Here is a 17,651-nt window from a genome sequence, read left to right as displayed (position 1 = left end):
ACAAGCTTTTCCTACAACACTGCCTACGTAATCATTCCATTTCCTATCCTTACAAACTGTTACACACACATATCTGTATCAATTGACTGATTGTGACTCATTGATGCTGAAGTGATATGATACTACTCTCCTGCATTTCATGAAGTCTACAGTATCAGATTTCTGAACATTTAGAGGAAATTACCAATCTTCTCACCACTTAAAAATCTCATCAAGATCTGACTGGACATTTGTGCAGCTTTTTTCAGGTTGCACTTCATTAGAGATAATAAAATTATCTACAAAAATGTCTGTGATTACTATTAATATTGGATGAAGAGTCACCTAAGCTAATAAAACCTATTGTGTACTCCACCGAGCCCACTGGTAGCAAGCTCTGATGCGTAGCGCACCCCTGATCGGTTTAGAGAGCTCCTACACAATTCTGAACCCTACGGCACAAGTCTAAGAAACAGTTAACCTCGCGATTAGGTGCAAACGATAGCGCGATGCTTAGTGGGCACCATATCGTCGGTTGTAGCCCACCATTCTGAGACGGCCTGTGTGGCCGAGTGGTTCTAGGCGCTTCAGTCTGGAACCGCGTGACTCCTACGGTCGCAGGTTCGAATCCTGCCTCGGGCATGGATGTGTGTGATGTCCTTAGGTTAGTTAGGCTTAAGTAGTTCTAAGTTCTAGGGGACTGATGAAATCAGATGTTAAGTCCCATAGTGCTCAGAGCCTTTTCAACCTTTTTTGAGCCACCATTCTCAGCATCAGCACCTCACCAAATTGCAGAATGAAAAAAAATTTTCTTTCAACACTTCCACTTATAAAATGATGGAAGATAAATTATATTTATTGTAGGTGTTTAATTCAACAATGAGACAATTGGTATGACTTATTTGTAACAATTTTTATTTTTATTTATTTATTTATTTATTTATTTATTTATTTTTACGGAATGGTGAAGCAATTCTGAGTGCATGGTGAGTGTTACCTAAATCCCTTCTCCGAAAGGAAAGCTAACTGTCCACATCAAGTGTAGAAACTTATTACAAAAACATGCTTCCTCTGTGCCACTCCTCTTCCTAGCGACACTTGCTTCACCCACATCCTGCACCACCATTTAAAACCGAACAAATTAAAACATGTGGCCTATATTTAATCCATATGTTTTGTAAATCATGTGACTGCTTGACCGCTTATTTCTGAACTGGCAGATTTGAAAGATTTCAAACTGTAAGTGCTTTTTGCCTCACCACTGTCAGAAATAATAATAATAATAATGATGATGAAGTGTAGCCCATACGGCAGTGTAGCAGGTACTTTCATTCTTGAGTAGTCAGTAATGAAGCAATTTATTATTAACCGCACCAACCTACAACTGGAGAACGCATTTTCAGTAGATATTTAGGCATATGTCATGTACATGCCTCATTTACTGTCATAGGTGCATAGAACAGAGTACAATGCATGTATGTAGGAGTGGACTGTGCGAAGAAGATGTTGTTCATACATCCGTTTCAAAAACTGTGATTCCCACAACCATGTGTTGCCGCTGATTTTTGGAAAAAAGGGTAATTATTGATAACTTATCTACTCAGTATTACAATCTTACAAGGTAGTGATAATAGTAACTACATTTTAAAAAATAATTTAGTATCGTGACCGAAACACAACTGTACACTTGCTTTTACCCGTCAAAACATTGCATTTTACCCCTCACCAGTAATTACTCCCAGATTGGGAATCACTGACGTAGAGTAACCCTCCCATTAGTTTAAAGTGCAGTAAAATGGTTAACAACCCAGAAGATTGGTCAGAAAGTAGAGAAACAGTCGAATGATCTGCAATACCGACGAAATCCAAGTGGAATATTAAAGAAAACGGAGCAACAATGAGAGTCGTGTTTCTATTAAGAGGAGTTTAAGAATGGTTTGCCGCCTATTGTCACTATTGTTTAACGTGTTTTGGAGAACAAGCAATGACCGGACTGAATCAAATGTCTAGAGCAGGAATAAAAGTGCAGAGGGAAAGATACAGTGTGTGACAAAAAAAAAGTGAAGCACCAAGAAGACATGGTCGGATGTTAACATGGCTTCATACGCGTACACATCATGGTCAGGTATGTGGATGAAGAAACAGGTAGAACGGCCACCACAGTGCACTACTGTCGTTAGTATTTAGTGTCGTTACTGGCCTGGTAGGTCAAATAAAGGCGTGAACAACGTTAAGATGTCGAGTGATCAGTGTGCAGGATACGGAGATATTACATAATCGTGTTAAATATTAATATCAAAAATTGAATGACTCGAATTTGATCATTTCTTGGTAAATATGGTAAGTACTGCATAGAGTTCCCATAGAGTAATTACGTCGTCGTTTCAGTGTAGTAGAAAACCAGTTCCGACAGTATTGTAGTTGTCTGTTTCATAACTCCTATGGTGGCGAATGGGTTGGGCTGCTGATAAGTGAGGATGAAGTGCAGTTCCGCACTGGGATACGGACTTAGCGGTGCTGGTGGCTGCAGTCGAATGCTGGCCCATCAGAAAACATCACTGTTTAAGAAAGTCGTCTACTCATAACAGTTGCAGTTTTGGAATAGATACAGGAGGAGTGGTAGTTGGGGTCTGTGTCAAAGTGGGATAAGATTGCGGCAGTGTGCCGGCGTCAGCAGTCGCCTACCAGGAAGGTGGCAAGTGGCGATGGAGGCTGGCAGCCTGAGGCTGTAGTCAGGGAGCACTGAGGCAAGATGATGATGGCTACTGGCGACAGACTGCAGAGGCAGCCTTTGATGCTGGCCTGCGTTTCTAGCCATAGAGAAGAGCCATTGGGGCATACACAAACCATATACTGATGGTGAAGGCATGTAATTGCTCTGGGAGTTGTGCAGCAACAGTGTGGCCTCATATGGGGTGATGGACAGTGACAGTGTGGCCGCCTGGGCAGTGGTGGCCAGGCAGCTAGGTAGTTCAGTCTTGAACCCACGGCTCACCAGGGACGCTTCTGTCAGAAGGTATTACCTAGCAGGTCACTCAATGCGGCAAAGACACCGAGTAGATTGCATATATGGTTAACTCAGGCAGAGGCCCCCGTCTAGCAACAGCACCTGGTTAATTCATCTTGGACTGCAAACAGACTTGTCTGACTAGCGGCTGGCATCAGCTGTCTAACTGGGCTTGCTATATAGAACTGAACACTACTGAGACTGAGGGCCCGAGTTATGTGGTATGTGTACAGTGGATGGAGAAAAACATGGAAATACCAAAAACACGAAACATTACCATTCCTGATAAGGCACTCCATCTTGAGGCCACAAGTGGCCCATCGGGACCATCTTACCGCAGTATCATCCTCAGCTGAGGATGCGGATAGGAGGGGCGTGTGGTCAACACACCACTCTCCCAGTCGTTGTGATACCATACCTAATAAGGTGTAGAAAAACCGGTGGCACTCAGTACATCTACCAGTCATTTTGGAATAGATGAATACGGATCCTTCATGGTTTTCAAGGAAATCTTGTACCATTCTTCCTGCAAAATAGTAGCAAGTGCAGGTAATGATAATGGAGTTGGATAACGATCATGAATCCTTCTGTCCAAAGTAGGCCGCAGAGACTCAATAATATAAAGATCTGCTGACTGTAGTTGCCAGGGGAAACGTGATAATTCATCCTCACACTCACGACACCTGTCCTGCACGTTACAAGCTGCGTGAACAGGGCCCCTTTCATCTTTACACACAGCATCACCATTGGGGACAAAATATTGTACCATGGGTGGACCTTATTATCCAAAATGGTCACATAATCCTTGGCAGTAATGTGGCCTTGTGGAGTAACCCTGGGGCCCATGGACTACCACAATATTGCTGCACAAATCATCACCGAACATCCCCGCCATTTTCCACTCTTAGCAGCAAGCAGTCTGCATCGTAGGCTTGGGATGGGATATACCAGACGTAAACTCGGCCACAAGTTGGAAACCTTATGAAGAACTGGAAACCGTATGAAGAACAAGACTAATCCTACCAAGCATTTCTACATCCATTGCTACATAGACCCCGTTTCATGGCTTCAGCACCCGTTCTCCTGTTATGGGCATCTGCATCACTTTGATTTTGGAATTCCAGCTCTCCCTTACATTCCCATCTCACGAAACTTACTTCATGTTGTTTTGTTGCTGACAAGGTTCACAGCATAATGTTCATATAGCAGTTAATTTTACAACTATCATTTCTGGTCAGAATACTTTTGTTCATCACTCAACACAGAATTTCGTATGCTTTGTGACTTAGCAGATGATGTGCTTACTTTCCTTGTAAGCAATACGGTGGCTCTTGTTTATGAAACAACCCACCATAGCAGCACCAACAAATTGCCCATGTTTGAATTCTCTTAGCTCCAACATAATACACTGGAACACTGTTCTGGCCACAACTGACACTTGCAATGTATTGTCGGCATTGCCCAAGTGCCATTCATGGTCATATATAACAGCGCCACTTGCAGGCTTGTTAGCTTCCGCATTTATGTTGGTGCATGCCTCTCTCAGTGCTTCCACATTTCCGTCCAAACACTGTGTGAGATGGGCTTGTGGCGTCGCAACTAGTGCGCGATCGCCCATTTGTCTATTAAAAGCTTTACTTCAGAATATATGTGGACTGCAATGTAAGCCGGTAGAGTATTATACGGTCAGTAACGGACGAGTTGTGTCCTGCAGACTGACGTCACGACCATCTGTTGCAGCTGCACATGTGAAAGCAGTGGAGTAGTGCTGGCAGGCCACTTACATTATACGAAACTAAAAATATTAATAACTAATAAATAAATAACCTGAGGAACGTCATATTTGATGTACATCCTTCAGTTGTGAAAACAAACATCATGTCAAAGTCTGAGATCAAAAATAGTTGTATTTTGGAAGGTAGTAAAATTGCATAAAAAAACGTAATTTTCCGACAGTCAAGAATTTAAACAAATACAGTGATGTAATAGTTCACCTACAGTGACTATGCACGATGATCTGATAACACTTTCAGTGTTCATATATAAATTAGGAAAGGTTTCAGTTTCAGGAAACCTCTGTGACTTCCCTGTAATAATAATTTCAAGAATTCTAAGTAAATATGTGTATTGTGTGTTAGGGTGCGTGTGAATGAGAATGCGTGCGTGAGACTATGTGGGACGTTCGGCATTATAAAAATCATTCATATAATTCTCTACAGGAGCTGGCAAGTGTTCCAACTCTGTAACGTGGCAACGAATCCACTAGTGATTCCCCTACTAGTGAATGTCGGATGTCCAAGTATGTATGTTTATGTATAAGACAGCCAGGACATTCACGACTACGTAATAAATTTCAGGATGTAGAGTAAAGCTTATAGTTCATTTTGTTTTGTTTATTTAATTAGAGAGTTTTGTGTTACTTTATTTGATGACGTCAATGAGCCTAGAGAAGTGGTTGGTGCTTGCTAGATTTTGGCGCGAACCGCGCCCTAGAAGTGAGTTCTCATTGGTCGTAAGTGCTTACAGCCAATGAGAAGCGAGACGGTTGGCCGCCTAGCGAGGAGATATAGTTTTGAGTGTGGGAGAGTGAGAGGGGAGTCGTGAACTAGCTTTGATTGGAGGCGGTTATGCCGGAGTGATTTTTCGCAGTATGTGTAAGATGTAGCCTTGGGATGACTTCCGCGTTATAGTCCAGTGTTAATGATATCTGGTAGTGACCAGAAACTGTTTATGAAAACTTTAGAGTGTTGTGACAATTCGTTCCGACGAAAATCGCGAGTGAACTTTGAATTATATAGCGTGGCGGTACTGAGTATATTCTTACTGAGTATTTTATGGAGAGCATAAACTTTTACTAAAGACAATCTCTGAATATCGTGTGCAAAAGTAATTGGCCGATCATTGACTGTGTTACAAGTATTTGGTTTCGGAATTTGGGAAGGTAAAAGTTCTGGCTGTTTTAGGTATGGTGATAACTGTGAGCAAAAACTTTAAATGTGGGCTGATGATCTTGCGTAACGGCAATAAAGATCTATTGAAGGTTTAAATTTGAACTTCATGTTTAAGGTACGAGTGACATCCCCTTTCCGAATCATTTCTTAAAAGTACATAGAAAATTTTAGCAAATTTTACTTATAGCGGCCTCCGGCGTGTAGCTACGAGGTTACAGTTTCCTCAACACTGCTTTTCTGTGATCTCGTAAGTAGCTGCAGTCAGGGGTTTACGTGCGAAGATCTACCGCTGTAGGTGAACAAAAATTATAAAAGAAACTGCATTGCAGCAGCAACGTATAATCCGTCGCAATTTGTGCATCGCACGCACGCACGTAAAAATCCGTCGCAGGCTGGGTAGCATTTTTCCAACGACAGCACTCCTGGCAAGTTTGCTACAACAGGCGTGGGCAGCTGGGTGTCACCATTGAGCAACTATGACTTCGTTCACACTGATTTTTCTGCCTGGTCAGCTCTAGAAGAAACCCTGTCGATGGCGTAAGGTGTCTTAACTTCGTTTTTCATAGGCACTGGCTCGCTGCTTCACCATTATCAGCTCATGGAATATGAATTCTTGCATACTGAATATGTGCTCTTCTGCCATAGCCCCATAGCATGCAGTGAGTTGATCAGGTGCCGAATATCAGTTTGTGTGATGGATTTTCATACATGTTGCACTTAGTCGGTGAATACAAGGACAGTGAATGCTGTTTGTGGATGACGCTGGAGTTGTCGTCCGATGATATACTGGCCTGCTCGATCACCAGTTCTATCTCCGATCGACCACATCAGTCAGGTCACGTTCATTGGGGTTGGTGCCCCCCTGTGTCCCTTACATTAGGGTTGAATTGTCTGGAGGATGTCAGCAGTGTCGAATGTTCTCAAGAACGCCGTCCTGATTCACAACACCCCGCGAACTGTGGGAATCAACACCCAAAGCGTAGGTATGGTTTCATTGACGCCCTTCATGCCACTACCTGAGACCTTTTCGTGTCGATTTTGAGTGGCGGTGTGTCTGAAATGTTTTTCTCGGTCACCTATTAGAAAACTACGTCATTTCAACGCGAACATGGCGGTTATGAACTCTGTCTTGAAGACTCCAAAAGAAGTGGTGAAATGTGGGTAAGACGAAGTGTGACGACCTCTGCATCGTTTGACACATCCACACTTGCGTCGCACAGAATTGTGGTGAAGTTTAGTGGCAAAGCGGTATCATTAACTCAACTTACACCTCACATGAACTTCTGAACTCTGACCTTTTTTTTGTAGGTGTCGACACGTTGCTGTTTGTAGTGTCGCATAGTCCAAGGGTGATGTTACAGGGCACCATGCTTTTGCACCCCCACAGAGGAAGGGTGTAGGCATCTTTGAGCCAAATTTTAAACTTCTGCGTCGCGATAGGTGACAATTATGAGGTTTCAAAAAAGTGACCCTTTGGTTGTGCTGCGCCGTACATAAGGTTCTACCACACACAAGATATAGGCCGGCAGTTCCTTTTTATTCCTTTTAGTTCAATGCTAATTACAGATTGACTACTTCCTTCAATGCTGTGCTTCACTGTAATTTCACTTACCCAAAACAACTTCCCTGTGTATCCAGTTTATTTGCTTCTGTCCTCATAACAGGAGAATCTTGCGACAGTGTATCGCCGTCAGCAGTTTTCCTCAGCTGAGACAACTTCTCCTTAAGTTCCACAGTCCGTTGTGAAAGGTCAGTTCCCACACGACGTTTTCTCTTAAGCTCCGTACATGTTACTTTGCAAGTACCATCAACTTTACACGTCACCTGATCCTCAGGCACACATTCCAAAACTGATTCAGTCTTGTCGGCCCAATCATGAGCCACACAATCACTTTTCATCTTCTGTCTCTTCCACCCTCTCCCTTCTGAAGAGGCGGCACCGTCTCAGGTAGCACAGGTAGCGACAAATCTGCATATTTCAGAACTAAATCGATCTGTACCACTTAGTTATTCACAATATTCGCAATATAACATCATCAGTAGTTTCGTATGCATTCATCACAGTATCTACAGCAAAATTATCGTCTGCAGTCACACTCTGCATCATAAAAATTTTATTGGCACATATACTCTCCTGTACATCTGCTCCATGCACTACCGTTTCTACACGACACACGCTTTCACCCATAGGGGTGGATAGATATCATTACACCTGAATCAAAACTGCTATTTACACACGCATTTACTTCAGTAAAGCACATATGCATTTCTTCTGGAACTACAAATTATTCAGACTCTGCATTTTCACAAGATATTAGAGCTGATAAAACACATTAACTTCAGAACATTAGTACTTCACGCATTAATTAAATTCAAATTATTAAACTCTTATTAATTTCTTGTCCGCCTCAGACGGGGGGCCCAAATTCGCTTCCTGGTACCACCACGTATTTTTCCTTGATGGGAGGACTAGTTGGGGAGTACTCAGCCTCGTTAGGGCAACTGAGAAGGTCTCGTCCGATTAGTAGCGGTTCTATATTGTTATTTTTATTGTATTTTACACTTTTATAGACAACATGGCATATATTTATTCGTCTTCAAATGCTGTCCACTGAAATTAAACAAGCTTCGTGTGTGTTTTGTCATGTGGTAATACACTCCTGGAAATTGAAATAAGAACACCGTGAATTCATTGTCCCAGGAAGGGGAAACTTTATTGACACATTCCTGGGGTCAGATACATCACATGTTCACACTGACAGAACCACAGGCACATAGACACAGCAACAGAGCATGCACAATGTCGGCACTAGTACAGTGTATATCCACCTTTCGCAGCAATGCAGGCTGCTATTCTCCCATGGAGACGATCGTAGAAATGCTGGATGTAGTCCTGTGGAACGGCTTGCCATGCCATTTCCAACTGGCGCCTCAGTTGGACCAGCGTTCGTGCTGAACGTGCAGACCGCGTGAGACGACGCTTCATCCAGTCCCTAACATGCTCAATGGGGGACAGATCCGGAGATCTTGCTGGCCAGGGTAGTTGACTTACACCTTCTAGAGCACGTTGGATGGCACGGGATACATGCGGACGTGCATTGTCCTGTTGGAACAGCAAGTTCCCTTGCCGGTATAGGAATGGTAGAACGATGGGTTCGATGACGGTTTGGATGTACCGTGTACTATTCAGTGCCCCTCGACGATCACCAGAGGTGTACGGCCAGTGTAGGAGATCGCTCCCCACACCATGATGCCGGGTGTTGGCCCTGTGTGCCTCGGTCGTATGCAGTCCTGATTGTGGCGCTCACCTGTACGGCGCCAAACACGCATACGACCATCATTGGCACCAAGGCAGAAGCGACTCTCATCGCTGAAGACGACACGTCTCCATTCGTCCCTCCATTCACGCCTGTCGCGACACCACTGGAGGCGGGCTGCACGATGTTGGGGCGTGAGCGGAAGACGGCCTAACGGTGTGCGGGACCTTAGCCCAGCTTCGTGGAGACGGTTGCGAATGGTCCTCGCCGATACCCCAGGAGCAACAGTGTCCCTAATTTGCTGGGAAGCGGCGGTGCGGTCCCCTACGGCACTGCGTAGGATCCTACGGTCTTGGCGTGCATCCGTGCGACGCTGCAGTCCGGTCCCAGGTCGACGGGCACGTGCACCTTCCGCCGACCACTGGCGACAACATCGATGTACTGTGGAGACTTCACGCCCCACTTGTTGAGCAAATCGCCGGTACGTCCACCCGGCCTCCCGCATGCCCACTATACGCCCTCGCTCAAAGTCCGTCAACTGCACATACGGTTCACGTCCACGCTGTCGCGGCATACTACCAGTGTTAAAGACTGCGATGGAGCTCCGTATGCCACGGCAAACTGGCTGACACTGACGGCGGCGGTGCACAAATGCTGCGCATCTAGCGCCATTCGACGGCCAACACCGCGGTTCCTGGTGTGTTCGCTATGCCGTGCGTGTGATCATTGCTTGTACAGCCCTCTCTCAGTGTCCGGAGCAAGTATGGTGGGTCTGACACACCGGTGTCAATGTGTTCTTTTTTCCGTTTCCAGGAGTGTATGTTGGTAAACAGCTGTGGCAGATTTCTTGTTGAGTCCGATAAAAGTCGCCTTGCTATTTGCTGGTTCGTTCACCAATTTTGCCAACTCCACGTCGACGTAATGTTGTTGAAACATCCTATAGTAATTAGAATGACTAGAAAAAGTATATTTACTGTTCGAGTCTCATGTAATTATTTATCAAAGATGAACACTCGTTTATTTCTTCCTTGACTTCAGCTTTTACTCTTACTATCGAGTTGGAATGCGTAATATTCACAATTATTCCCTTCGTCTTTATTAGACCAAGTACAAAATCGGAGTCATTAACATTACATGCAACAATAGGGATAATAAAAATCAGAGATAATGCAATGGTAAGGTTCGCTTTTCTTGTGCAAGGAGTAACGTCTTTGGTTCCTACACACAGCACAGTTTCTGACCAAGTTAATCCCGTAAGAAAACGTGATATTACAGTTCCAGGGTCAACAAACCCCACAATAACCGGGAGAGCAGTTTCCTGACCACATGCTCCTCCGTCACACATCCGGTGATTTCACTGGATGAAGATGACATAGCGGTTGGTCGAGCCCGGTTGGCCCTTCTAGGACCACAACGCGGAACCACACGTTTTACTTGACCTTATTTTCTGCTTCTGCGCAAGTTGAACTCTTATTTAATCTCTCTAGATCTTGAAATGCCTAGTATTATTCACCGGGAGAGAACAATAGTGATTCCTATTTTTAATCCAACAGTCTTCAAATTCTTGCTGTCTCTTCTCCTCATACTAGGAAGTAACCGAACTGAGCATAGCTCCGCGACCTGTGTTTGCTTCGATATATTTGCCTGATGCCTGATGCTATAATTTGTTGTTGACCTGTGGTATTGACCTTGATATGGTTGACCCACTATAAATTGAAGAAATAAAAAATGACGAGAAAAAAAAACAGAATGACCATGGGGGCCTTTAAATATACTACTAACATAGTACATCTTCCTGAAACTCAATTGCTTTGCCTGAATTGCTGCACATGCTTACTACTTTGCTTATTTCACAACAATGAGCCATACTCCTAGCTCTCAACAAAATACACTGCCCATTCCGAACGGAGTAAACTACCGTATGTTTTTTACAATTCTCAGAACACCATCCTGGTTCACTTTCCTCGTCGCGGACGTACAAATACAATTAAACATCTGCCAACAACTCAAGACTTTCCGTTACCCTTGCCGTAAAAAAAAGAAGAAAAATGAAAAATAAATACTCCACTCACAGTACTGCATGCTGACGGAGCTGCAGACTAGAGCTGACGATGAAGTCAATGTTCCAGTCGTTTGTAGCAGTCGAACCAGGTTCTCTGCAGACTATCGAGATTCCACTGACATCAAAATGTAGGCGTGAAAGACACTTCTCACTCCAAATGTCGGAGTTGGATTTGTAACCTCAACAGTCGCATTATAATTACGTTAATACCTCCAGCTCCCGACGGGCGTTGATATATATCAACGGGGACAGATGAAAATGTATGCCCCGACCGGGAGTCGAACCCAGAACCTCCTGCTTACATGGCAGACGCTCTACCCATCTGAGCCACCGAGGGCAGAGACGATAGCGCGACTGCAGGGACTATCTCGTTCGAGACGGCTGCAGGTTATCAGTGGTGTCTGTTCTTTCGGACATGTCTGAACGCACAGACACCATATCCACGTAAGTATATAGTTCTGGCAATACCGGCCATGACCTTCTTGTTCTGTGTGGATGCACACATATTCCCCGAACTCTTACGGGACTTGGTAAGAATGTCTTCACCGAGTAATGAGTGTGTTGGAGTGGGACACTACGAATGTAGTGTGTGGACATACAAGGTGAGATTGTGGGTCTCGCGGGAGGCATGCGCGAGATAGTCGCTGCAGTTGCGCTCTCCTCTGTGGCCTCGGTGGCTCAGATAGATAGAGCGTCTGTCATGTGAACAGGAGAACCCGGGTTCGCTTCCCGGTCGGGGCACACATTTTCACCTGTCCCCAATGATATATATCAACACCCGTCAGCAGCTGGAGGTAATGTAATTCTAATTTCATTCTAGGTGGCTGCAGGTCATCAATGGTGTCTGTTCTCCGTGGCAAGCAGAATCAAACAATACATTTAATTATATCAACAGTGGCAGGTGGATTGGGCTGCTGGTATATCAGGACGATGTACAGATCGCCCACCAGGGCTTGCGCTGTAGTGTTGGTGGTAGCTGGTGTATATATATCCCTGGTTAAGAAAGTCGTTTAACTGTAACATTTGCTCTGACGGAACTGAAACTAGAAGGGTGGTCTGTGACAAAGTCAGCCAAGGACACGGCACTGAACCTGCGTCAGCAGTCGACCTCGAGGACAGCGTTTTACTGTAGTCAGCTCAGCAGTAGCGCACTAATGGAAGGTGATGGCGGCTTCCGGTGACCGACAGTAGAGGCGGGCCTGGCTGCTAGCCTGCTTAGGTCCCAGTGGCGGAAGCCCCACCGTGGCAAGCAGGATCAAACAGCAGCCTCCACCATGGCTGATGTGCTTGCTCTCGGCGTTAAGAGCAGCAATGTAGGCCTGCATAGGGTGGTGGACAGAGACAGTGCGAACACTTGGGCAGTGGTGCTGTGAAGCTAGGTGGTTCAGATTCAGACTTAGAGGTCTCCAGGGAGGTGGCCGTCAGCAGCGTCTGACTGAGCAGGTGACTCAACAGTGCGAAGGCGCCAAGTAGACTACACACAGACTTAGCTGAGGTAGAAGCCTGCAAACAGCGACGGCAAAGACTGACACCAGTGGCGGCTGGCTGCTTCATCTCGGAGTGTGAACAGTGTTCTCGTGAGTAGTAGCGACTGGCTTTGAGGGTACAACAGGGCATACTGTGTGCAACTGAATCATATTGAGTCTGAGGGGATGAATAATGTGGTATACTGGATGTTTCACAATTCATCTTACATACTCATAGTGGTTGTAAAGGGGACTTAGTATAAGAAGTTTTACATTGGATCCCATGACCGGACACCGGACTCGCATTCGGGAGGACGACGGTTCAATCCCGCGTCCGGCCATCCTGATTTAGGTTTTCCGTGATTTCCCTAAATCACTCCAGGCAAATGCCGAGATGATTCCTATGAAAGAGCACGGCCGGCTTCCTTCCCCTTCCTTCCCTGATCCGATGACACCGATGACCTCAGTGTCTGGTCTCCTCCCCCCAAAAACAACCAACCAACCACCCAGCCATTTCCGGAAACGTCACCCAACAACATTACAAAGCATCAGAGCTATAGATACCAGTGCCAGTAAATGTATGTAAATGCAGGGTGATTCTGTGATGATGTTACAAACTTATAGAGAAGGATAAATGTCTCAATTTGAAGTAAGGGTCCCTGTACTGGGAACGAACCAGACCAATGTTATATATGGGAACCGTTCTGAGACCTCTGACAATCGAATATTTGTACTGCTAAGACTTGGCAAGTTTCAGAGGTGGTTGCATGGACCAAAAAAAAAAGGTCTTGTAAACAAGGGCTCTTAAACGCATGCCTTAGGAGCTATGAGCACTTTTTCGGTAGAAGAGATGTGTTTCACAGTAGCGATGATGGACAAGTGTTCATAGCTCCTTAGGTATGCATTTTAGGGCCCGTGTGTACTATACTATTACCCCTTGTTTTGGTCCTTACTACCGCCTCCGAAAGTTGCCTGCCCTATAGTCTTAGCAATGACAGTACCAGTACATGTAGTCCACTGTCAGAGGTATCAGAACGGTTTTTCCTTATAACTTTCGACTTGTTCGTTTCCGGTACAGGGACGCTTACCTCAAATTGATACATTTATCGATCATCCTAGAAAGTTTGTAACATCATCCTAGAAAGTTAGTAACATCATCACTGAATCACACTGAATATACATACATTTGCAGCCTATAACTTTGACACTCGGTAGCGTCATTGGATGACATTCCGGTTCAAATGGCTCTGAGCACTACGGGACTTAACATCTGAGGTCATCAGTCCCCTAGGCCTTAGAACTACTTAAACCTAACTAACCTAAGGGCATCCACACATCCATGTCCGAGGCAGGATTCGAACCTGCGACCGTAGCGGTCGCGCGATTCCAGACTGAAGCGCCTAGAACCGCTCGGCCACAAAGGCCTGAGTTTCCGGACATGGTTTTCTATGTAAAACTTGATCTACTAGAACCCCTCTAAAGCCTCTACAAACATGTAATATTAATTGTGAAACACCCTGTATACGTTCGCTGGGATGGCTAGCGTTTCTCTAGCGAGATCACTCCTGACGTGTAAGTTACAATAGGCAGGGATGGCCGTAGATCATCACCGAGCAATTATAACTTCATTAATCCTGGCTTTCCTATCTGGTTAGCTCTTCCAGAAGCACACTCGGTCCTTCAAGGCGTTGCAACTTCAATTTTCCGCGGCGTCAGCATACTGAATATGTTTTTCTGTACTGCATATGCGGTCTTGTGCCTCGGCCGCTAGTTATCAAGCTGAATTGGGCTTCCCTCAACGTGATGTTGGCCTGCCGAATCGATTAAAGAGCAGTTTGATATCGTGGACGTAGCCTTGATGCAACAGTATGCAGGAAAGCGACTGTAGCGTATTTTACACCTGCATACATACTTTTAATACGTAAAAACACTATTAAATCCCCAAAATTTTACATTAACCTTCGCTATAAATCTTTTCGTTTTAGTAGGCTTTAGTTAGATCGACAACAAAGTCGTACGTGAGAGACACTTGATAATTATCCAGAAGAAATTCTGATACATTATCATCAACAGTCTAAAGCTACATGTACCGTAAGAACAGATGCTCGATCATATACCATAATACAAGGTTTGGAAATGAAGGAGAGGAAAACATACATAGGTGAGTTTAAAGTAGCGTATAAGGTCTGAAATCAGAAAGATGAAATTTTTTGATGTACCGTTTCATATATTCACTTCCTGTGGCCTTGAACCACTCTCCTAGTTCTAGAGTAAGTGTCATGCTGCGGCAGCTGCACTGAGAAGTACGTTTATTTACACAAGACTGTGGAAATTATAAATAAATACATACAAAATTGTGCATTTGTACAACGTTTGCAGATTCCATTTGTTTTTCAGCGTTTCTTAGTACACTAAATCAATTAAATGCCCATGGAAGTCGTATCTCAGGCACGTTGCGCTTCGTCTTCTCTATAGACGAGTTGTACTATTGTAACACTGAAAAAGAAAACAAAATAATAAGAAGTATTCTTCATAAAGTCGAGGAAGTGCTACGGTAACTGGTTAATGACTAGTGAAGGTATGAAACTAGAAGCGTATAAACTTCACTCTAGTTCTGTGCTGTTGTGGTTTACCTCTTCAGCGGCTCTCCTCAATTGCTCTGCCATGGATGGGCCGGTTTGCTGCACCATCTTGTAAAAGTATCCCTCCTCGTTTTGCAACAGCACGTGAGGATGGTCAAATTCCTGTGTGAATAAAGCAATGACATGCTTTCTTAATCTGAACGCCCACTAAATTAGCACAGTGTTGCATTCGTCCATTATTCCAGTACATTTCTTGTATGTAGACAACATTTAAAGTTATTTAAATGTTAGAAGGTCGGAAATATTTTGAAAAGTACATAAGATTTTGAAGCACGGCAGCACTTTGGAGATATTCGTTGACATAGAATTAGAAAAGTACCTGAAGACATTAAACGTACCAGAGGCAGTTCTTCACATTACTTTGAATCAGCAGTAATACTTGTCTGCTTGAGATAATGACTTTCTCAGTGGAATGGTGGGCATGATTTAATTAACAATATGTTAATAATGAATCAAATTTATATAACCATCAAGCTAGATACTGATGGACTTAACAGAGATTTTGCAGGAAAAAGTCCAATAACAGTTATTCCAAGTTAAGAAAGGTCTCCATTGGTTCAGTTGCTTCGTCACTGAGTACAGAGATATTGCAGTACAACATACCTGAATGTTTCTTATTAAATACATACAGGGACAAGAACTTCACTACGCAAAACGCTGTATTTCATGTGGACTTAACATTACCAAAAAATAACAAATAGATCTGAATTTCAGTTTTCGAACAGTAGGACAACAGCGGCTCAAATTTTTCCATGTTAATTTAGATACGCCACAAGTGGCACAACGTCTCGGATAATTATCAGCAAGATGAACTGAGTTCAAGCTAGAGGCTCTTGGATCCCGACAGGAAATAGAAAATTTAATGTTGGTATAACCAGATAGGGGAGGAGAGGTGGTGTCATTAAGTGCCTGCAGGTCGCCATATTGTGTACGAACTTCGTGGTTAAATTCACAATCTCTTCTCAATGTCTCATGGAGAGAGGATATGTAACACACTAGAAAAAAATTCGTCTGTGGAATGGGGACATTAAGCTTGGCACCCCTCACCCCCTTTCCCCGGTCTTTCTCAGGAGTGGGCAATGTGATAGCACTGGTTTTCCTCCTCTGGTTTCTCTCATAGTCATCATCAGCAGCAGCAACAGCACATACAAGGCAGAACACTACGCATTCACTGTTCACAAATCATCCGAAAACAACATTTACAGTTTAAGACACAGAGTGAGCTCGGTTGAAAAGCAAGGCACTTTCTGAGACGATTCATTGGTGTGGGTAACTCATAGTTAAGTGAGTGTATACAGATCTTCATAGTGACATATGGCATGGAAAGGGAATCCGTTTTCTTTTCTGAGACAATACTTGAATGATTAAACTATAGTACGTACCACCATGCGACCAGCATCCATTACAAGCACTTTGTCGGAATCAATTATGGTGTTCAGACGATGTGCCACTGTCAGTACCGTACAGTGCGCAAACTTGAGACGAATGGTCTTCTGAATCAACGAATCAGTGCTGAAAAGAGAATTGTTTGTTTACAATCAATGCAAGTGAATCTAAAAATAAAAAGTTTAAAGCATTAAAAGTCAAATATTTGTTAATGCTGTCAGCTTAAAAGTTTGTTAATGTAGCTGGAATAAAAGATGGTTGACTGTAAAGTATCTTTCTAGACATCTACATCTATACTCGGCAAGCACATTACGGTGTATGGCGGAGGGTACATCCAGCTAAACTATCATTTCCCCGCCTTTTACGTCTACATCTACATCTACATCTACGTGATTACTCCGCTATTCACAATAAAGTGCCTGGCAGAGGGTTCAATGAACCACCTTCAAGCTGTCTCTTTCCCGTTCCACTCTAGAACGGCATGCGGGAAAAACAAGCACTTAAATTGTTCTGTGCGAGTCTTCATTTCTCTTATTTTATCGTGATGATCATTTCCCCCTATGTAGGTGGGTGTCAACACAATGTTTTCGCAATGGATAGAGAAAAATGATGTTTGAAATGTCATAAGAAGATCTTGTCGCAACGAATAACGCCTTTGTTTTAATGATTGCCACTCCAATTCACGTATCATGTCTGTGACACTATCTCTCCTATTTCGCTGTAATACAAAACGAGCTGCCCTTCTTTGTACTTTTTCGATGTCATCCGTCAGTCTCAACTGATGTAGATCCGACACCGCAGAGCAGTACTCCGGAATAGGGTGGACAAGCGTGGTGTAAGCAGTCTCTTTAGTAGACTTATTGCACCTTCTAAGAGTTCTGCCAATGAAACGCAGTCTTTG

General features: G+C 43.9%; 1 protein-coding gene and 1 non-coding gene across 6 annotated transcripts in view; both read right to left on the bottom strand.

Moving 5' to 3' along the window:
* The window catches only part of LOC126334772 (ATP-binding cassette sub-family C member 4-like), a 548,862-nt gene that overhangs the window by 225,436 nt on the left and 305,775 nt on the right, over positions 1-17,651 (bottom strand). For 3 of the 5 annotated variants that reach the window (XM_049997358.1, XM_049997355.1, XM_049997357.1), the window contains 3 exons: positions 16,747-16,876; positions 15,356-15,466; positions 15,015-15,218 (listed from right to left, as the gene is read on the bottom strand). The exons of the other annotated variants lie outside the window; for them this stretch is intronic. In XM_049997358.1, the coding sequence (XP_049853315.1) occupies positions 15,192-15,218; positions 15,356-15,466; positions 16,747-16,876 (268 nt within the window). In that variant the 3' untranslated portion in view covers positions 15,015-15,191. Of the gene's footprint in view, positions 1-15,014; positions 15,219-15,355; positions 15,467-16,746; positions 16,877-17,651 lie in introns of those variants that run through there. 5 annotated transcript variants of the gene reach the window in all.
* Trnat-ugu (transfer RNA threonine (anticodon UGU)) lies at positions 11,520-11,594 on the bottom strand. Its single transcript has one exon. It is a non-coding gene; the product is annotated as a tRNA-Thr (tRNA).

The sequence above is a fragment of the Schistocerca gregaria genome, chromosome 2 (assembly GCF_023897955.1).
Source record: "Schistocerca gregaria isolate iqSchGreg1 chromosome 2, iqSchGreg1.2, whole genome shotgun sequence".
NCBI classification, from domain to species: domain Eukaryota; kingdom Metazoa; phylum Arthropoda; class Insecta; order Orthoptera; family Acrididae; genus Schistocerca; species Schistocerca gregaria.
This window is presented reverse-complemented; position numbering and strand designations above follow the sequence as displayed.